Source organism: Enoplosus armatus, chromosome 17 (genome assembly GCF_043641665.1).
Source record: "Enoplosus armatus isolate fEnoArm2 chromosome 17, fEnoArm2.hap1, whole genome shotgun sequence".
Lineage (NCBI taxonomy): Eukaryota > Metazoa > Chordata > Actinopteri > Centrarchiformes > Enoplosidae > Enoplosus > Enoplosus armatus.
The window spans coordinates 12,139,653-12,162,696 of record NC_092196.1 but is presented as its reverse complement, the minus strand read 5'-3'; the positions used below and the strand labels follow the sequence as shown (position 1 = coordinate 12,162,696).

Here is a 23,044-nt window from a genome sequence, read left to right as displayed (position 1 = left end):
CACCTCAGAGTGTAAAAACAATTTTCTCATGGCGTTATTCCCCCGATCTCACATACACACACACACACACTACTAAATAACGCAAACAGTAAGGGATTCAGTGAATAACAGCTGGATATGAAATGAAATGTGCCTGCAAGAACTGGAGGATTTTACCTTTTACTCATACAGAACAGTTTTCCAAGCAGGACTGGCTTTTCTCTGAGGGGGCTCTGCTCCTTTTTTGGCACTTGATATTCACACAATGTTGCAGTATGTGTTTGTCATTTTGTCCCCCTCATATGTATGGAGAATGCATCACCTCATTTGGTCTTTTAATCTCTGGGCAGTCCGGGGAAGTTTTACCGTCTGGATCTGTGTGTCTGTATAATCTATTTAAGTTTACGCAACTTAAGCAGGGACAGGTTGCGTGTGTGTGTGTGTGTGTGTGTGTGTGTGTGTGTGTATGACCGACTGTATGCATACATGATTTAATGAGTGTAAATGATCTGTGTCTGTGTGTTATCCTCATTATGCACGGTTTGGTGGTTAGCCTGCATAATTATAGCATGATTTATTTGTCTCCGTCTCTTGGAGGACAGACACCCCAGAGGACTTTTAGCAGGTCCAGTTTCAGGCATGACGCCCAGGAACACATCATATCATATTCTGAAAACCACATCACACATCTTTGGAGAGGCTACCTTAGACATCGCAATGTCAGGATTTTCAATTACTTTTCCATTACTGCCATGAAGCTTATCACAGGAGCACAGTGTTGCATCACATATCATCGGAGATGTGACCTTTTTTAAATGCTGATCACCCCCTCACCTGTCTAAGAGCTTGAGTGGGGAAATAGCCTCTGCTATTTAAAAATGTTAGGATAGGATCTGAACATGAAGCTTTATTGGTGGCCCTTGTAGGATTTATGAGAGCTTGACAGGCTCATATAAAAGAACGTATTTTGTGCCTATGGCAATACCATGGTAAAAAGTGCTCCACTCATCACTTGAGCACCCATGTAGATACCAAGCCTATAAATGTTGCTGACTGTGATTCACTGCGACTTTGCCTAACCTGAACAAACTCAGCAGCAGAGTGTCAGTGAGCTATTGAAGTCTCTGAAGTATCGTACAAAAGGGTCCGCTACTGTGGTTCCCCCAGCTTTCAGTATTTTGTTCAAACAAAAGCACGTACATTTTGATCTGCCTGCTTACCTTCATACTGAGTGTAAACTCAGTCTCTGTGTGCTTCCCGTAAACTCTGAAAACAAACTCAAGTTTCTTTCTGCAAAGTGTACTTTTGTCCTTCCTTGTATCCCCACAGTGAACTGATCGTGTAACACAAGCAGTCGTTGCAGGTTTTAGGGTAAGCCCTGGTGACTTTTGCCTTTTTTAAGCTGCGCTATACATCTGTCTACATCAAAGTGTCTCTGTGAAATGCCAGTCGACCTTTTGGGAAAGCTACGTCTTGAATTGTATCTTTAACTGCTGTGTGGCAGAGCTGTGTTTTTCTGTAGAATTTGAAAATCTCCACACCCAAGCTACATGCAGGATGATTAAAGGTGCAATAAGTAATAGTTTGTCTCTTTTTCTTAAATAAAATAAATAAATAAATAAATAAAATTTCTCTTTTACCAAAGTGATCACTGATTGGCTGGTTTGACATCTACTGTACTACACAAGAACAAACTCCTGGTTTGCTCGAAGTAGATGCACAACATTGCATAACAATACCAGATTGAAGCAACATTTTTGACAAATTTAGTGGCACCAGTGCACAGGGCAGTGTGTTTGACAAGATTGCGAAGTCTGACAACACCTCAGGCTTCTCACAATAACCTCAGGCTTCTCACAATAAATAATCATAACTTGAGGCCAGGAAGCTGCACTATGTTTAACGCCAAGGGCCATAAATTAAATTCTGTCAAGACTTTGGCCAGCCGTGGGTTACTGTAACTGATTTATGGTTTATTACTGTTTATATTTATATGCAACAGGGTTTATGTTGCAGCCCATGACAGTCACATTATGACACTAAAGGATTTGTAGATCGCACAAGCCTACCAGCAGTACTTTTGTTACCTTAATCCCATTTACATGCACAATGTCTGACATGCAAACACATCCATGAAGCCAAGTTGATGATGAATGGAGCTAATAGTCGCTGCCATAACTTTTAGGGGCCGGGGCAGAGCTGCAGGGGGAGAAAATCCAGAGCTAAAGCGCAAGTGCATTCAGAGAGAGTGTGGGAGGGTGGAGAGACGCTGTCCTCTTCCAGAGCCTCTCCTAACTCACAGAGAGGGAGAGAGAGAGGCATGAAGGGAGGATTATTCTAGATGTTGGTGAATATGCACTGTAACCGCTGTGTGGGAGAAAAGGTGTAGACAGCCGTCAGATATTTTTCAGCTCATTTCTGTGTGAAAATTCAGTGATTATTTAGTTTGTTTTCAGCATGTTTTTTTGTTTTTTTTTTGTTTTTTTTACAGTTTATATGCTTATCTCAGTCTAGCTTATTTGTGTATACTGTGAATAAACAGAAAACCACAGTGAGAATGTTTGCTCGGAGAGGTTGTTGGATAAAAATAAAAGTCTGCAAAACATTTCACCTCAACAAAAAAGAAACAACATGATGGTAGATGATTTATATTCCCATGGTAGTCTCCTTTCACACAGTCATTTTGCACAACCATTTATTTATTCCATCCCACATTGATGGAGGGCTCTCTTCTGCACAAAGGGACCTGTGCTATATTTGTGATCTCCATACAGATAGGAGATTTCCTTCTTTTGTCCAAATTAAATTTAATCCAGGTGCCCACTGTGCAATCTTTTTTTTTTCACTTGGTCTTTGATTTGTTTGTTTTCACCTCTCCTGTAGAAACTAGTCATTTGAAAAATGCTTCAGCCAGCAACACCTTATGAAATGTGGGGAAAGAAACTATTTAGAATACAAAAATCATCTATAAACTCCAGGTACAAGATATATCAGTTGACAGGCTCCACTACTAAGTTTGGAAATTTAGTGAATTTTTTATGTTTTTTGCATCAATTTCACTATTCTGTCATAAGTTTTATTCACAGGAATATATTTTACGTCTGTTTTGATTGTGCCCATGACTGTTAGTCAAACATGTTTTTAAATGGCTTGAAAAATCATATAAATGAGCAATTCAGGCCGATCCAGCTACTGCATCAGGCTCTAGCTGTGAGTACGGTTTACAGATGATACTACTGGAAACGGTAAAATGGGTAACCATCAACTAAATGATCTGTTTTCTTTTAACAAATAGCACATTTGTGTTTAATTGAGGCTGATTTGCAAAAACTATTATTTGCGTGTCTGGCAACTTTTCCTAAACTCTCTAAGAAAGGCTTCATTTCACCATAATGCTTGATGTTGTACCAACCCTGTAATTACGTTCTGCTTCATAATGCGCCGTTTAATTTAGTTAAAAATGTTGAAGTTCAAATTGAAAATGGAAAGGATTCATAAAATCCAGGATGCACGAGGGAAAATGGGAACAAATTAAAACTTTTCAAATGATGTAAATGAAATCACAGATGTGAGATTGAAAATTAAGCGTGTGTGTGAAGGTGAAGAGGAGACTCATTATAAAGTTTTCTCCAATTCCCATTGCTGTTCTTCCATCTTTGTTTTTTATCTTTCCTCTTCATTGTTGTCATTGTTTTCTCCTTTATAAGCCTCAACAATTTAGGTTTCTCATTCCAGCTTCCTCTTCTCATCAGGTCTTTCTCTATTCTGTGCTCGCAATCTGTTCATCTCTTCCTTCAAACTTCAATTTCACTGTTCCATTTGTCAGTAAGTCTTGCGTATAATGAGACTTCTTGATTGAGTCCATTGTTTCCAGTGCTCAAAAGACAACAGATGTTCAGTAGTAGAAGGTGACACGGGAGGATTTTCACTCCTGTCCCTTCCCAATCCCAGAAGAATGACTCCCGTCCCCCCGTCCCATCCTGTTCTTGTGTTGTTGTTGTTTTGGGGGGGGGGGGGAGGGGTAGTCTTTAGGCAATGCAGTGATTTTGATATTGGTCAGAATTGACCTATTGTTATTATGACACGGTGCATCGTGAAAGTGACCAAAAAAATGAGCCTCTTTCTGTATATTTTACACAATCTGCAAATGTCTGATTTGATAACTATTTTTCTTTTCACAAATAACAATTGATTCTGATCTTTACAGATACTGGAACATTATCAATAGAAAACAGCTTTTGGAAAGGATGTTTAATACAAGCTGGCAAAGAGGCATGCATGGACCCACACACACACTCTTAGTCTCTGCAGTTTATGGTTTTCTGTCCTGACTTCAACTACTGAGTGATAACGGAAAGCAAAACAGTGAGAAACACCTCCAGGACAAGTCTAGCAGAACTCTGCTTTATTACACAGCTGTCAGTCTGCATCATGCTCATCTCTCCTGGGCCGCCTCTTTTCTCTGCTGCCTCTCAAATACCTGCACTCCCTGGGCGAACTGCTCCGCAGGCAGATAGCAGTACATGAACTGAGGCATCCCTGCGGTTTGAAAGGCGTTCATGTTGTTAAGTTGTATACTTGACAAAATTACATATATACTGCTATATACATGTTTGTTTGCCATATTAAGGCAGTACTCAGATTAATATATCTGTTTATTTATTCAAGCAGCTTTAACGTGTTATTTTATTTGAATTAAAGTCATAATACGAGTAAACACAATGGGAATAATACTGCTGGGTTATTTATAAAATATGTCAAATAATATCTTGTGTAGTTTTGACTCCATTTCAACAAACATCAGTGTAAAGAAATGGACAAAAAACATAAAGTTGGGCGTCTAAATATAGAGAAGCGTGGTTGATGCTGGTGAAAAAACAAACTTGTTATTGTGAGCAGTTGTGAAACATGTTGTTGCATTATTACGGTAAATCAGTGAAATTCATCACTGTTTCTGTTATATTCTACTGCACTGATAAATAACTTCTGAACTTGTTATCAGGGATGTTTGGTCACTGAAGACTGTGCAAATCCTTAATAGGGCGATTGTCCTTATCTTGGTATTCACATTAATTAATGTGCGTCAATTTAAAAGCAGAGTCGTTAAAAAAAAAATGCAGCTGGCGCCTAAAGAACAGCTGGCAACGACTGAGTCAGTGGCTTGTCAAGGTCACTAAAACATGACTTGACCTGCCGCGGCTCTGATAGTAAAGTTTACAGCTTCCACTCAGGATGCGTCTGATTCACTGTGTCGGAGTCTGAGTCCTGTTACAGCAGCCATGTTGACAGCAGTGGCATTGAGTCGGGGAAACCAAGCCAGTGCTCAATTTGTAATATTTCTTCAGGGTTGAGTTTCATCAAATGTAACGTGACCCCAGCTTGGCCGCTTGGCCGTGTTTTGCAGCGACTTGTCTTTAAACTGCCACATAGCGTGCTATGTACAGTAAATGGTAAATTCCCCACAAAGTCGTAACTCTGGTCTGTCTGAGTCTTGCTAATTGTGATGCAGGACTTTGTCAGGCCAAGAGAGAGAATTACTCAAATTAATCAGTCGTGGGCCTGGAGTGAAAATGAACTCGATCATAATTTAATTTGAAAGGGAGTTGAGACATCAAGGTGAAAGATTAGATTAAACATTCGCTGAGAATTATTTCCACCAAACCATTTTACAATATAAAAAGATTTGAAGTCGTGAATTTTGAAATGAGACGCTTAAACTTTTCTCTGTTTCTTTTAGCTTTGCTTTTGCTGTATGACGTGACCAACAAAACATCCTTTGACAACATACAGGTAAGTTATCTTTTGTTGCTCTTAATTAAATAATTGTAGTTCTTATAACTACTTAAAACCTCTGAATGTTTTGTGTTAGATTCAACCTTTATCAATTTCATTCTCACTTATTTTTCATACTTTGCAGGAACAGACATTGTTATTCTTTCATAAACATGAGCGCCAAATGTCACGCCTGACATGCTAATTTGAAATTATTCATTTTAATTAACGTTATCTTGGCCCATCAGATTCATTTTATAGATTTTATATAAGTGTTGTCACAAAGGGCTCAGTAGCGTCTGATACATTGAATGAATGACTGATATGGCTTTGTAATGCCAAAACGCTGAGCGTCATTGTCAGTGTTATTTTTGGCAGCATCATTAACCCACGTTTTTATCAAAGTCAGTGCATGTGACAGACGGTTGAACAAGCAGAGGGTGATCTAGAGTTCTGCTCTCACTGTCAAATGGGGACCAAAGAAAAGGGGGGGGGGGGGGGGGACAAATGGGAACAGGAGGATTGAATGTGATTTAGTGATAGCATGGTCAGCTTTTAGTCAAAACTTAGACCAGAGGGACTCTTCATCTGTCAGAGCTCCAGTCTCTGTCTTCATCCCTCTCTTTCTCTCGCCACTGGACTCGAATCATTGCTGGGTTATATCTGCCCTCACTGAAGCTGTAGCTCCTCTGCTCTGCTGTTTCCCAGAGCACCTCACCTCCAAGTTTATCAAACTGAAAAAGAAAAGAAGGTCCCAGTCAGCCCTCAGTGCTGACTCCTGAGCCACAATGGCGCCTCTCCTTCTTGTTGGCACGGACTCTTTAAATGTTGAGGCTGTATGCATCTGGCAACAGGAACACGGAAAACAGATTAGATGATGAAGGATGAGCCTGATAAGAATTACCTGAGCACTCATGCAAAGGAAACCATTCATTAGTACAGAGGATTTTATTTCCCCCGTGACCAGAGAGACACACAGCTTCATGAACTGAAAGTTGAACGATGCTTGAAACTGTGCCTTGTGAGCATATAGCTTAAAAATAGTTTGTTTGACGCAGTCTGTCCTTCCGAACACAGCAGTTTACAAATCAAATCACAATCTAGTCTCGGCCCTCGGACATATTCCCTTTTATTGATTCAGCTAATTAAAAGAAAATGAAAATTCACTACATGAGGACAGCCTGACACAAGGAATTTCATAGATTATATTTTTGTCATGTAGTAGCTGTGCGCATATACACAGAAAACAAACATTGCAGTACGCGTGTGCCACCATAATGGCTTTTTATTTTATTCATATAAGTGAGTTGCTTTGTGGTACGTTTGCCACTGAGATTTCTCCCTTAAACTTCCTGTTCTGCATTTGATTGATTTTTATTTGCACCCACAAAAACTGTAAAGCGAGCTGTGAAAATATAGAAACAAACAAAAACAAACAGATAATACTTTGAAGCAAGAGAGGAAATAAAAAGAAATATCTGCAACACAGGGAGGGAGGATTTGAAAGGATACAGAGGAGAAGTCAAACTGCGAGTACATTCTTCCAATCAATACAACAAATAGTCTCCTATTTTATGAATATACTGTAAAATGTAAAAATCAATAGCAGTTAGGACCACAAAATGGCAGCTTTTCAGCAACAACTATCTCCTCCATTACCCTCCTTCATAGTGCCGCTGCTGTCAGCGAGACTAAAGGTCGTGCCAGCTGGTGTCATATGTCATCATACCTGCTGTTTCTCTCTGTGTAGTAAATGTACGCTGCAGCATGAGGGGTGGCAACAGCTTTAATTGACACTGGCCATCAGGAAAAAAATGTCTTTTCATAGCAGCAAAGAGGCTGTTGAGGGTGTTTGTCACCAGTCTCTGCCAGAGAAATGTGATGTGCCTGTCTACCCTGAGAGATCATTAAAACAGAAGAACGGTGCTTCCTCAGCTACAGATGTGCACAGCAGCTCAAGTGTGTGTGAGTGCAGAAGGTGGACAGAAAGGACACTGATATGTTGGGAGGATGTCTAACTGTCAATCTGAAACAAAGTCTCCAGCACTGGTGAGCTGGTGCTGCAGAGGACCTTCAGCCTTTGTCTTATCTCTTCATGGTCCCTGTTTTTTTTGTCCCAAAGCCTCCACCTCAGACAACTGGGAGGACACTGATGCAGAGTAGCTGCACTTCTACACAAACTGTCCTTCACACTCTTGCTCCCTGGACTATTTAATGTATGAGCTTTTGCAGTTACTGTATATCTACTGTATATGTTGCATTAGGAATGCTAGCACTATAAGTAGGCTCTTAACATGGCATTAAAAGTTCAAAAATAAATGCAAACGTGCCCTCTGTTTGATCCAATCCAGTGAAGGGCTGCAACTAACAATTCATTCTATTCAATTCATCCATAACCATATGATCTATAAATATGGTCTATGGTCTATTGATTGTTCAGTCTGTATATTGTCATGAATGTAGCAAATGTTCATCACAATTTCAACCAACAATCCCAAAAAATTATCTTCCACATGACATGCCCACATCTTGAGAGCCCTCTGTGGTTCACGTGAGGATGTTCCTGTTTGTCCCTGGTGAGTGGACTCTGTTTCCCTGGCCTCGGGGAAGGCAGATTTGACTCACCTGTAGCCGCAGGACTGGACAATGTATGAGCCACATGATGCAGCGTCCTCAATATTTTCCAAATTGTTACACAGTCCAAAACAACAAATGAAAGACATTCACCTCAGTGGGATTGTTTCTGCATGGTACAACTCAACATCTCCCAGGTGTGTTGCATCAGTGGCTAATTCAGACTAGCCCCGCCCCCCTGACCACCAATAGGCCTTTTTCACGGAAGACATTTTGACAGTAGGAGAAGCACAGGTGTAAATAATAAAATCAATGATGGCTGGATTCCATTTAGCTGTGTCAGAGTTTTTAGTCTCACAGAGATACATTTGGGGTAATCTGAGGAGACACACATTGACAAGTCCTTCCCTGCCCTGCTCAGCCTTCCCTCCTTCCTTTCTTATGTCCACGTCCCTCCACCTCTCTCACACACACACTCAGTCAGTGTCTATTACAGCGAGGGGATACACTGGCGGCGAGCTACAGATGCCTGCTGGCACACCGCTGCCTAACGAGCACTAACTCATGTTAATAAACGCTAATGGTGATGAATGCCACTCCGAAGGAGAGGGGCAAATCATTCTCTCCTCCTCCGCCCTCAGAGCCGCTCCTCTCTGCAGCGTATTATTGTCTCCCCAGCCAGGAGACATTTAGGCAAGCAAAGCATTAACGTCATCAGAGCTGTCCATCATCTGAGCGAGAAAGACTCAACACTTAAAGCAAAAGAGACTCAGTCAAAACAATTCATCTTGTGCTCTGACATGCTACATCTGGAATATCACTGCTTTCATTTGGATGATTTAATTGTGTCTTAAGAGGTTTAGCTGAAAGAGTCGTTTCTTTAATTCTGCAGATGAGTACTTGCATTTCAAGCTCCAGCTTTCATCAGAGACTGTTGGAGTTACTCAGGTGTTTCATGCTGTCCGTTATGATCAGTGCCATGAATCAATCTTCTGTTTATGTAATACACAGTGGCAAGTATTTGTTGGTGTAAGCCATTTTAGCAGAAATACACAAGCCATTTAGTAATGTGATGAATGTCTTCTTGTAAGAAGTAGAGCTTCAGGGAGACTATTAGAGTCCATTTAGGCCTCTGCTGCAAATCATTTGTCTGGGTTACTCTCTTTAAAAAGCAGCCTGGCTCCTGTGGTGCCATCATTCAAAGCTAGGATCGTTTGCCGTTGATGGGAATCAGAAAGATTGTCAAACCGAACGATTCAGTGCTCTCTGTCTGTCAATTAACCTACAGTTCCTGAAACGCACCATTTAGAAAGGGCAGCAGGCTCCTCTGGTGATTACAGAGATTGCCGGTCAGCTTTAGGATCTGGGTCTCAGCTGCGATGTTGGCAAGAAAAACTGGCGACAGAAAAACGTCAGCATTGGTGGTTTGTTCAAATGGCAAAAAATACCTATGTGTGCATTTACCTGACAGCCATGTGAGTGATAACTGTTTCCTGTCAGAAGCAAAGGTGGAAGTAGTGTGACGTTGTTATACCACCGCGAAACCTCTCAGCTGTAAAGCGCTTTGGGAATCGTGAAGGTTGAAAAGCGCTATATAAGTGAGATCATTTACCGTTTACTGTTTGTTAACTATCTAACAATCAAACCTTGATTTTTTTTTTTTTTTTGCCTGAACCTAACCAAACCGAATATTAAAGTTTAAAGTAAAGTTTGTCTCCACCAACCAACCCCCCCCCCCCCCCCCTCTCCTGTTAATGTAAATAAATAATTGACAAACAACATATTTAGCGTATAGGACTTGCTGGTCTGCTGATGTGTCCCTGAGCAAGACACCAGCTCCAGTCCTGCTGTTTTCTAGCTGGACCTGCACACAATTTTGCACACAAACAGAAAAAAATCCCTACAGCGTTCTCATAACATTAGAATTGATCAGCGCTCAGGCACTCATCCAAGTGAAGCAGTCTCATAAGACACAAACTCGCTGTTTCATATTGACCGTGCAGATCAATAGCTCTAACCTGGATTAGGATACATTTTCTATAAATATAATAATAACATAACATGTTTCTTATTAAACAGTCTGGCTTTGATGCTGATTGTTAGATGATGTATTACTAGCTACACTTGCTCTTACATCTGTGTGTGTGTGTGTGTGTGTTTGCACGAATGCTTGATCATGCATACACGTCTGTGTTTGTAGAAACCCAATAAAAGCAATGAGAGAGATGAAACCTTCATCCGTGTGCCGTCATTCATCTCTCCCTGTCTGTCCCCGGGGCATGGTCTGGCTTCAAATGAAATGGCCACCTGCCTACCACATAGCTGTTAGTTAAATGTCATGGCACCACCGCACCAGATGGTGATGTCGAGAAACTGTCAGTAAATAATGCAGTGATATGAATTCAAATACCATTCATTTATAATCAGCGGACACGTTGGCATTTTGGAAGTGAATCGTTTCATGCAAGTGTTGCATGGAGGAGCACGTCATGGATTATTCTGCACCATCAGGTTCTAGACAAGTTAGTGAGGGCACGACATGCAGTAATCCTCGTTCATTACCTTGTCACTCGCACATCACCTGTAATTTGGCCTCCTGCATGGAACATTATTATCATATCGGCTCAGTTGCTTCAGCAGATCATTGCCTGTCCTTGACTGTAGTCGTATATGATGCAGCCAGCGGAGTGTAGCTCGACAGAGGCGAAGTGTCAGTAGGGAAAACGATCCACCCAGTGTTCAGCTGCTTTCTGTGGACATTTCCATTTACTTTGATGTCAGCTGCAAAGTGACGAAACAGATGGGACACTTATGTGCACACAAACACACACTCAAACACAGCAAGATAAATGAAGATGTCCTAAAAGCTTCCTGCTTTTTGTTGTTGTTCATGTCAGAGGTGTTTGACTGCCTCTATGGAAATAACTTCAGAATAAAAAAAAAGTTGAATCTCTTTTTCGCTCTTGTTGCACGTTTTTCATTCCATTTTTATAGCTCAAAAAGCTTTGTTGTGGAGAGTTTGGAAAAAAGGATGGCCATCTCTCGCATCAGCCTGCTGCTCTTTGTTACATAACACCTCACTTCTGCCTGCTCACCAGAAAAGTGCCTTTTATGTTCCTCTGAGTTTGTAGCAAATCTGCAGAAGGAAGCTCTTTACCTGTGAGGGGGCTGACGAAAGGTCAAAGCCATTCGGACGCCGCAGAACAAAAATATGATTTGCTGACTGTCTCTTTTCTATCTCGTCTTTCAGCATCAAAAAGCACCATGAACTATTTACAAAAATCAAAGACCACTTCGTCATAAATGTAAGTGCTCAACCGCCCCTTCAGCTTTTTGAACTGCAAGTCTACAACTTTATTATACCAAAGAGTATCCGAGAAGGACAGGCATGTATTGGCTCTATTGTTTGCACTCCTATTACCCTAAAATACTTTAATGAACTGATGGTTAGCAGTGAATGAAAAGAAGAAATATTCAAGGCTCGTTTGGAATCCATTTATGAGGCTAGTTTGAAGAAAAATGTTGTTTTGGGATACTGGGTACAGAGTTTTGGGACTGTAGTCCATGAAAAGAAATAAAATATGCAGCACAGAAAAGCTGTTCTGAAACAACAAACAAACAAAAAACATGTCTGGGGGGTTTGTCTCACGGCCAAGAAAAGAGAAAACATATTTTTTGAGAAGTTTGCCAGAACCTCAGGGTTCGTCTGTTTTGTACACTAAGTCACTTTCATGTCGTCATTTTTCCCCAAAACCTTTCTAACGTGATACAGATTCATCAGATAATCTGCGAGCCAGGGGTCCTGCGCTGTGTCTCCACAAAGGTTTGCACAAAATGAGTCATCCAACCATCGTCTACATTGTTTGTCTGTTTCTGTATAATTTTCCCGTTAGTCACAGAAACGATTGATACCACAGTTTCAGGGAAACTGTGATCCCTCTAAAGCCCAGCTCTGACTGTAAACCTTCTTGTTTCCTTCTGTTTGCAGATATTGCTGCTCCCTTTCTCTTCCCAGTTTCGTGTACTGAGATGTGTTTTTTTCTCTTTGTCACAAGTTGAACAATTGGTCAAATATTGACAAAGACAAATATTGTTAATCTTTCACCGAAACAAACAAAATCCAGCACATATACAAAAACTCTGTTTTTCTGTCGCTCTCTATCTCTTTTGTCTTTTTGGAGTGTTTTATCTCTAACTGGCATGAACAAATGCAGAGGCGTCATTATTTTTGTTGTGGTTACTCAGGCTTTTTATCACAGTCCTGCAATCCTTTTATCATCCAGACAGAAGGGCCTTACAGCCTTTGAAATAGAACGAGTGTGAAAATAAATTTCAATTATATGTACGAGTAAAATAGTGAGTGGCCTCTAAAAAAGTGTAGGTGGCTTCTACATGAACGTATGATGAAGGGAAATTTGAACATTATCACTAACTATATTTTTTGTTTAATGAGAAAAACAAATTAAACATTAGTGAATAACAGCAACCCAAAACCATCAACACAGCCAGTTCTGTTGATTATCCGGAGTAATTATGACATTGTTTGAGGAACAGCATGTTGCTTGTGAGTTTTTCAAGCAACACAAAATAAATAAATGTATTGAGATGGTGCAGAAGTCTCAGCAGCTGATCTCTCACACCGTCTGCAGCAAAAAACAAAACTGCACAATCACTGGAGAAAAGTTGGGGGAAATGAGGGTTAACTTCCTATGTCCTTTTATTTAGGAGTAAACAAATGTAGTAAAGATGATGTCATCATTGGTTATCTCAGCTTGGACTTTGAGCCTTTTTAACAGAAAGCCTTGCAAACTGCAGGGATGAAGAAGTGGGCGTATAACAGGCAGAGAGGATCTAAACAAAGTTTCTAGTTGCATCATGAGAAGTGTAGGAGCCACCACTTTGGTCCTCTCAGGATGAATTATAATCCCTTTTCATCCAGTGCCATCATTTCACAGCCTCAGCTGTACTTTGTGTTTAGTGCTAATTAGCAAATGTTTGTATGCTGACACGTTAAACCAAGATGGTGAACTAAAAGATTACACCCGCTTAGCATCAACATATTAGCGTCGTCACTGTTAGCATGTTAGCATTGTGACATTAGCTGTGCCAACGTACAGCCACTCAGAGCCACAAGACTGTAGACTCTTAGTCTTGTTTTTGTCTGTCCTTCACAAGTCCCCCACCTAACAGTATGTAAGTTAGCAGCTAAAGAACCAGCTATTTCCCTCAGGAGTTGTGAAACAGACCAAAAACAGACCTAAAAGAGAGTGAATATTGGAATTACATTGGTCAGAAACACCACGCAAATGAATGCTAATGCTGAATGTGTAAATGAACAACTGCTTACTAACAAGTTCGCCATATCAACAGAATAGGTGATGATATTTCAATGTTCACAGCATGCTTCTGCTACCCCTACATGGCCAAATATAGCAGTTATTGCAGGTTTAATTGCAAGCAAGCATACTTACGCACACTACTATTTCATAGTTTGTTCACCAAACATTAATGTCCTAAAAGCTGATAAAGAAAAAAAAAATACTAACATGAACAACATATTTATGTAATTACTTTTAGCTTTATTATAAGTTCTCCACCAAAAGACAAAGGGAGATGGAGAATGTTGTACCACAATCTGTTTGGTGTCTGTAGTGTTAATAAGCCTGCAGCATGTCAAGACGTTAGCACGGGGTCTAAGATGTTGTTGGGTTCTTAACAGCAGAAGAAGAAACGCTGGATCAAAGTAGAGGTATCTCAGCAGAGGTCAGCCACCACCCACACAGTGTGGCCGTATCAAAGTCAGTAAACTCTATGTATGGCTGTAGGTGTTTTCTGAGCTTTTCCACACTTGTTTTCTTTCGTTTTATCATGGCCGATCAACATTTGAGAGGAGGGTTTTTTTTATTCTCTACCAAGAATAGACGCACCTGTTAGACATTTGTAGAGACAGGTGTTGTGTACAAAGACTGTCATGAGGACTGACAAGACATCAGTTTGATTGACGGGATGGCACAGAGCCCCCCCCCCCCGACACACAGTACATGTCTTTGGAAACAACTGGCACAGATGTCACAGAGATCATGATAATGAGGGCTGTGTGTGTGTGTGCACACAATCTCAGAAACTGGCACACAACTAACAGGGGGAACGTCTACATCTACATCCCTGCCATGAGGTTAGATGCTACGTGGATCAATTCATTATAATGAAAATGTAGCAAAGTGACACATTTGCAGGTTAATGACTTCATGACTCTGTCTCTGCTGCTTTGAGACCTTTCAGCCTGCTCACACTGGATCTCCATTTTGCTGGCACTTGACATTTTTCCCCACTCCATTCTTTCCCTTCATAACATATTGAAAACCTTAAATTATTGATTTCCTCTCTTATATTCATAATTCGGAGACACAGAAATCCATTTGCTAGGGTTGACATTGTGGCTTGCACTGGCAGGGTTTGTGAACTAATTGCATTTACCTCTTGACTTGACCACTTGCCACTAATGAAACACATAATTGGTATTTCACCTCTGCTTTTCTCGCTGTCATGCATGTCGTTTTGACTCACAGGGTCTACAAAGATCACATTAGACAAATTAGATTAAAAAAAAACAGCTCATACTAACTTTACATAGTTAATCAAGTAAGTGAAGTTTAATTTATGCACAAATGCAGGTGCTAAAAGGAGACAGGTTAAGATTTTCTAAAACATATTCTTGCCAATCTTAATAAGAATAAATGCATGGAACGAAGCTTACATCAGCGTATTACTAAGACGAACTGGGAGTAAAACATATTTTTTCATGACAAATATTCTTTATAAGTGATTATTACCATTTCCATGCTTTTCAAAAAGCCTGTATTATACATATGAATGTAATATATGTAAGTTCTGCAAAACCACAGAAGAAATTTGTGTATGTTTGTGAGCCTGAGTTGTTAAAACTATGGAAAGTATATATAATTTGGCATGAGCTAAGACCTTCACATCCAAGAAGATGCAAACAATGAGTCACATTTTTTAAAAAAGGGTATTCTCCACAGAGTGTGCACTTCCTGGGAGTTGCTTGTTACAGTATAGGACTGTAAAAACCTTATTGTCATGTATGTACATGGAGATGTGTAGCCTTTAGCTGGTTAACTAACACTTTGTTAACTTAAAAAAGAAGAGTCACATGTTCGTAAGCAAAACCCAGCCATGGTTGCAATATTATTTTTTTTGGTTTGGTTTTTCTCCAAAGACCTTCATCTGCGAGCGCTGCGAGTCGACCTTGTTTCATCCTCAGCTCATCAGTCATTTTTCTTCCTTTGGCAAAGTGCACTTGTGTTTCTTCTTTGTGCTATTTGCTCAGAAGGCCAACCTCGATCGCATTAATATCTATAAAGAAGGGACTTAAGTAGAGGAAGAACAAGGGGAAGTTTTCCTTGAAGCAAAGCAATCATTTTATCCACTTGAAATCTCTTCTGTCAGAATGTTCTTTTTACTAATCACAGTGACAAAATGGAAAATATTTGCCTTTTATTTACAAGTCTTTTCAGCCACAGGGTTGGTTTAATGTTAGTTTAATGTAAAGCAAAACTCTCACACATACATGAATTACTTGACAACAGACACGGCAACAAATCCACATGTAAAGCCTTTTTATCTGGTTTCTTTAACGCTGTTTAAACCTGACGCACAGATTCAGGGTCAGCGCTTCTGTTCAGCTTCTACAGCACAAAAACTAATTGGTGGAGAGAAGTGAGGATAGATCCTTTAAACACGTCTCACTCTCCCTCGTGCTCGCTCTATGACTGCAGCTTTTCAAAGCACATCAGTCAACCAGGCATGTCTCACACCCGTGTTTGTTGGCAGATAGACGCCTCAGCTGCTCTTTTATAAACATAAAAGCCTTTCTCTTCCCTGTCAGGCCACAGAAATCAGCTTACAAGGTTGTTGTTTTCCGTGTGTTTTTTTATGATGTGAAGTTTTGTAACGCAGAAGGGGCTTGATTACAGATGTTTCTTTTATTATTGTCTCTGCCTGTAAAATCTGCAGAAGAAAACATGCATACAAGTCAACAAACAGATTTTAAAATGCCAACATTATAAACCTTCTGAATAACTGAAATACGGCTTATTGATTTGTTTCTGGCACCTGCATGAACGTGTGAATGCACACAGCCCCGAGTGTGACAGGATTTCTCTGTGTCTTCCTCGTGTGTGTGACACAGTGTCAATCCGTTTAGCTCAGCTGCCTCGTGGAGCTTAAACCTCCTCTCAGGGGAGAAGCCCTACTTTCTCCCCGCGCTCCTCTGGGTTGTGCTCAGTGTGACTCTGCCTGTTGTCGGGAGCAGACTTCTCTGTCTGTCGCTGTAATGCTCTGATCAAAGCTTGGCAAGAATAGCATTGTCACCCATAGCAAATCTGCTTAGACAAAAGTGCAACAGAGGGAAAGTTGGGTCATGTGGAAAGACACTCCGAGGCTCCTTGAGGAATTTAACTTACGTTCTTTTTTTGTACTCAGCAAAGTATGACCTGAGTTGTAACAGGATACAAAGAGATTCTGTATACGGTATAAGGAAAGCGATAGGAAAGAGATATTTTTTTCATTATTTTGAGGTAAATATGGCAACAAAGAGTAAAGGAGTAAACGATAACACACAACAAGGTGTCCTGATACAAAAGTTACACAGTACAACTGGAGCTGGGTATCATTTGATTGATTGATTTTTAGAAAACGAGTGCCCATCCGAAACCTGAGTTTAGGTACTGATACCTTACTTTGTTTTTCTACACAACTATTCTTTTAACAAAAGAAGCCAAAGTTCATACATGTTGACTGCTAAATGCAACATTTTGATTTAAATCAGGAACTATCTGATCAAAGAGTAAGTAAACAAGACGACACATCTGATCAGACATGATGCTGGGTTTTGGATACACGTTACGCTTTGTTACAGAAACAAGACCAAATGCCTGTTATATAATTTTGAACAACACCGTCTTTGGAGAAAAAATAAAACATGTATTCCCACACGATCAGCTGACCTGGCAAGTCTAGTATCCTGAAGTAGGACACGGCCTTGCTTTTTCATCTCAGTGACAACAAAAAGGAAAACCGAGACAAGTCAGCATCAGAAGTACCCTCACATACCTCCGCCAGTGACAACTCGTCTCACCAATGTCACGATGCAGACAGCAGCAGCTGTCTGCCTGGCTTTTATCTTTTTCCCTCTCTGATACAGATCCTTTGGTCTTTGTCTTGTCTTCCACTGTCTCTGTCTGTCTCTCCATCTTGCTGCTTTTCGACACCCTCTCTGTCTCTCTCGCTCTCTCCCTCTGTCACATCAGTCTCTCTGCCGTGGTCATCGTCTCTTACTCCTGCAGCTGAGCCGGCAGCACTGCATTTGACATTCATGAAAGCTTCATGAAATGTAATATATTAGAGCAAATAGCAACTAATTACTTCTGATTTTGTTAATATTGACTGAAAGGTTTACTTGGAAATTTTGTACAAAACTTTCAATCTGACATTTTAATTCATCAGAGCTCTAGACTACAGAGAACAGAAATCAAAGGGCCTGTACAAAAAATAGGAATCGAGCATCTGAATTCGACTGGGTCTGTTAAAGGTTTTTTTAGCCTCTTACAAACAAAACAAACTTCCAGCTGCATTAGATTTCCCACACTACTTGGGGACTTGCCATTGCCAAGGCAAGGGGCAGAGAAATTTATTACCACCTCTGCCAATGTCCACATTGTCATTGACATTTGGCTCCCTGAGCGTTTGGCCAGAGATCCTGGTATTAGTCTTGAATAAAAGATGAACCCAGCACAGTTGCTTCAGCCATGGCCACTGAGGATATTGGACTTCTTTTGAGCCTGGTATTTGACATGAGCTGCTTGAGGCCCTGTTGTTCTAAATAGACAAGATAAATAGAAGTATTTAATTGTATCTATTTATTTTTAAAGTATTTACTACAAGTGCTAGTATGCTATCATGACTGCCTTGATGCTGGTATGAACATCTGCAGCAACTGATCTCCCTTGCAGAAAACTACTGTTGCGTCTGTATGTAAGAGGGACATGCAGCTCTGGACTGCAGCAAGTTCAGCAAGAGCAGACAGAAATATGCCAACATTTTAGGCTGGGTCTGCATTCAGTTGTGTGATTGGTCCAGGACGTGTTAAGCCTAGCTTAGCTCAAATGCTGGAGGCAGGTGGAACCTGCCAGCCTGCATTAAAAAAAACTACATCTTCCATCAGCTCCACAATGGTCTTGTTCGTGTTGCATTTTGTTAGCAAGCAATCTAGCCAAGTCTTTACAGTGTCTACAGTCTACGGATGACAAACAAACTTCAATCCACATTACTTTGTGTGAATCGTGAGTGACAAAGTTTTTATCACTGTACAATAGAGCCCTCAGAGCCTCGCGTTTCGAGCCTTGTTTGCAGTATACGGATGAGATATTGACAACACGGTGTCACTGTTTGCTCAGCCTTTCACAGTGATATAATGGCCCTCAATAGTGGGCTGTTCAGCATTGTATCTTTTATTTATGTGAGCGTGTTTACTCATCAATTATCACTCAACTGGAGTCTGATTCTCTTTCACACAAGTAGATGCGCTTTTACTCAGGTTTTTCTATTTTTCCCATAAACTGGGAGGTTTTCTTTTAGTTTCCAGTTGCATTCATTTTGTGGAGGGGTGTGCAGGTTGAGACAAAGCCACTATCTAGTATGGCAGCATTGTTAAAAACTCCTCTTCCTGCAGTCTTTTGTAAACTTCCAAAAAAACATCCCGTTATCATTCATATATATATGAACAAATGGTCGAAATCTTCCCTCAGGAAGTATAAATGCACTCACTTGTTCATCTCTCTTTCAGTGATAACGTCTCGAGTCATTGCACATGTCATTCCTCTCCTGCGATGAAGAGATAATAGGTGACAAGTGGCATCATCTGGACTCAATGATTGTGGGGGGGGGGTGCGCTATAAACAGCTGAATGATCTTATTACAAGCTTTGGTTCATCAACAGTAATCGCAGCATATGGAGAGAATCACTCAGAGACACGCTGTCAAATCTTATCCTGCGGAGGTTTGCTTTGACTTGTTGTGGGAGGATGAAAGTTTGCAAAGTTGGATCGATGAACAATAATCTTCTATTACAAAGGCCAAACATACACGCCAATATGTTACTTCATTTGATTGATAGAGGTTACCTCATACAAAGACAGACTATTTTTAAAGGATGCACATAGTTCAAAGATGTGCTGTTCAGAATCAGAATCAGAAACTGTTTACTGCCAAGTAACATACATTACAAGGAATTTGCCGTGGTCTGAAGGTGCTATTGTTTTGACAACAAATATGTAGAATATAAAAGGTAAAATAAGAATACGTTTTCAAAGAGAAGCAACAATAACAAGCAGTGGACCTAGCTAAGGGACATGCGACTGATGAGAAACCTTGAAAGTTGAATTATGCATGAAGCAGGTAATTATCCACATGCAAAATGTTCCGCAGTAACATTTTGCCCCTTCAGCAAATTGTTGAACAGCACCGGTGATGCAAATTCAAACAACCCAACCCAATCTTTTTTTCGGCTATCTCTAGAATGTCTTTAAATGTCCCTCTAAATCGGTCACCGACGGCCACAGGTGGAGCTCACTGCCTTATTAGCGAACCTCTGAGGCACCGTCTGGCTTCTCAAATCACCAAACCTCTCTGACCTCATTAAATCCAAAGCATATTAAATCGTAAATGTGATTCAGCAGTGATTTCAAGGCACCACAGTAAACTCAAGGACAAAAGACAAAAAGTACAGGTAAACAAACAGTGTGTGCATAATAGTTGAAAATAGCTCCTATATAAAACTGCTGCTAATTATAACTACTCATTACTGTACCTGCTCAAATGTACTACAAAATGATAAAATCAGATGCAAATGTCATCGCAGCAGTGCTATATTTGTAAAAAAGTTTCCATCTATATTCCTTCTGTCTGTTTTATTGTGTTTCTTTTTCCTATTAAACACCTTTCAGATAACATGAAGGGAACATGCATTTTTATAGAGAGGATTACTGACGATAGCTGAGATACATTTGGCTTTTGGCTCTAGTCATGTTATTCGCGAAAGAAAATCCGAACACAAAGCCATTGTAGAATAAAATGTAGTTTTGTCCCTTAAGAGCAATAAGCCTTTTAACATCCTTTTGTGAAAGTGAGTGACGTGTGGCAAGAGTTTGCAGTATGATGGGGTGGTAGCTGAGTGAAATGCAGATATTTTATTTATAAGCACCTGCGTGTTCGAGCATGGTCATGCAATGCTAATCCTGTGAGCCTGCAGAGCGCCTGTCCATTATTTTTTTTATCTTATTATTTGATGAATCATTTGGTCTATAAAAAGACAAAGCTGGTATCAGTTTGAGCTGAAATCAATGTTTTTTGAGATTTTTTTTTTTGGGGGGGGGTAGATTTTTCAGAAAGCTAATCATTTCATCCCTACATTTTAATTTGGCTTGAACTACACTAAGAGCCCACAGCCTTGCTCACAGCGCTGTGAGGCTGTATTTAGGCACAGTGGTTCTTTGAGCTAAATGCTAATGGCAGCACGCTAACATGTTGACAGTGACAATGCTTCAGTTCATCATTGTAGAGATGTTTCAATGAAAAACCACTAATGTGAAGATCATGGTGGCACTAGAGAAAAAGTCAGGGGATCACCAAAGTCCTTAGTATATGTTATCTGAAGACCATAAATGTTTGTACCAATCCATCTAGTAGATGTTGAGTTATTTCACTGGACAAGTGAAAAGTTTGAAATGCTGGTGGTGCAAGAAGTAAAATCAAGGGATCACCAAAATCAGTAGGATTCATCCTCTGGGGGCTGTGAGTGTCTTCCATGGAAATCCATCTAATAGTTGTAGTCTAATATTTCAGTGTGGACCAAAGTGGCTGACCGAAACACCAACGCTGTCATCTGTAGAGCCATGCAGCTAGCTTGGCTTAAAATGTCTCTTATTTCAGTATTGATCAACATAATTAGATCATTATGACCCAAGTTCACATAATAAGAAATTTTCATATCAACACATACAGTACTGTTTATAATTTAAGGTTCATATTGACACATGCATGTTGTCTTACTGAACCACATGTAATACACTCTGATATTCATAAGCAGCATGTGTCAACACACTGCCTATCTCATCTCCTGTTATTTAACATGACCTTTGGCTGGAGGTGAAATCCCAGAGTCATCACCAGAATTAATAACAGAGCAGCTGTCAGAGGGGAAGCGGCTCCGGAGAAGGACTGCTAAAGAAAAGACAGGTTGATCGCTGGCCAGTCAGAAATCCAATGTGGAGTAATTCACTGTGGGTACAATTAAGCTTTGTGCTGAGATGAGGGATATTATTTCAGCAGGAGGGGTTTGCAGGTGTCTGTCTGAGCTGATTAAATGCTCACTAACAGTGAATGGATGGTTCAGGTGCTGTCAGAGCTCATATAGTCAGAAGTGTTGTTTGTTCCCCCGTAAAGCTTTATCTTTCCCCTGTGTACATACTGTAGTTAAAACAGCAGACAGTTGATTAAACTGATGATGAGGAGGGTAACTCTCTCTCTCTTTCAGCATTTCTCTTTCTCACATACTCTTTCTTGCTTTTATCCCTTTTATCTCTTTGTCCTTGCCTGAGTTTAGTCCTTGCACATTTTATTTCTTCCTTTACTCATATTCATCTTCTAAATGCAGTAGTCGCTCCCGCTTTCCTCCTCCCCTTTATTCATGTTATTAGATTTAATGCTGTGGCTCGTCCTTGTCACGTCCCAGACAAGGTCCCTTTTATGTGTACTACACATCTCAGGTCGTTCTGTTTTTAATTTTTCCCACTCAGTGTCTTTCTGCTTGTCTAACAGCTCCTCCGTCTCCTCTCTTCTGTCTCTTCGTCCTGTATTGTTACCAGGCATGGCTGACCGAGATCCATGAGTACGCCCAACAGGACGTGGTGCTCATGCTGCTTGGAAACAAGGCAAGTCATTATGGGAAATATTTGTGACAGTAGGTAGAGACACGTCGGAAGAAAAAAATAAAACTCTAGCTACATGCACAAGATGGGTGTCATCAAACTTCAATACTATACAATATTTTTGGTACAGACTGAGATTTGTGTCTTGCACAGAATATTGAAAAATTTCCAAAATTAAACAGTGATGACTTTATGGGATAAGTCTGGCAATATTCTGTAGTTTGTTTTGAGGCAATGCCACATACACCATCTTGCTGCCATAAATACCACCAAATGTGTGTTAATCCACGGCTAAAAATAGTCCCCAACAAATGCACAATTGATTCTTGCTTGAGTAACGTTTGCAAAAAAACTACAGTGCCCAGCTGTTTCAGGAAATTATTTAGCCTTTTTTAAAAATGAAAGTATATATTTGTGAGACAATGACATTTTATTGACATCAGCACCAAAACACAGCTCTAATACACACATGCACAGTATCAAGCGCTGTGTATGTTCAAGCACAGCTACATTAAAGAAGAACGACTTGAAGCTCAGTCAGTCGATCATTGTGACTATTTGCCTAATGATATTTCTGAATGTACAATTAGTCTTGTTTATTTCAAGCACACATCTGACAATATCTCAACCTGCTAATTTGCAAATATCAGTGTTACACATTTTTCCTGTGACTGCCATTCACATCCCTCCCTCTGAACACAGAACAGATG

The 23,044-nt window shown here is 40.3% G+C and overlaps 1 protein-coding gene across 1 annotated transcript in view; it reads left to right on the top strand.

Annotated features, from left to right (window-relative positions):
- LOC139299673 (ras-related protein Rab-26-like) overlaps window positions 1-23,044 on the top strand; it is a 50,175-nt gene that overhangs the window by 25,127 nt on the left and 2,004 nt on the right. The window contains exons 5-6 of the mRNA XM_070922516.1: window positions 5,717-5,769; window positions 22,272-22,337. Coding sequence (XP_070778617.1) covers window positions 5,717-5,769; window positions 22,272-22,337 — 119 coding nt within the window. The remainder of the gene's footprint in view (window positions 1-5,716; window positions 5,770-22,271; window positions 22,338-23,044) is intronic.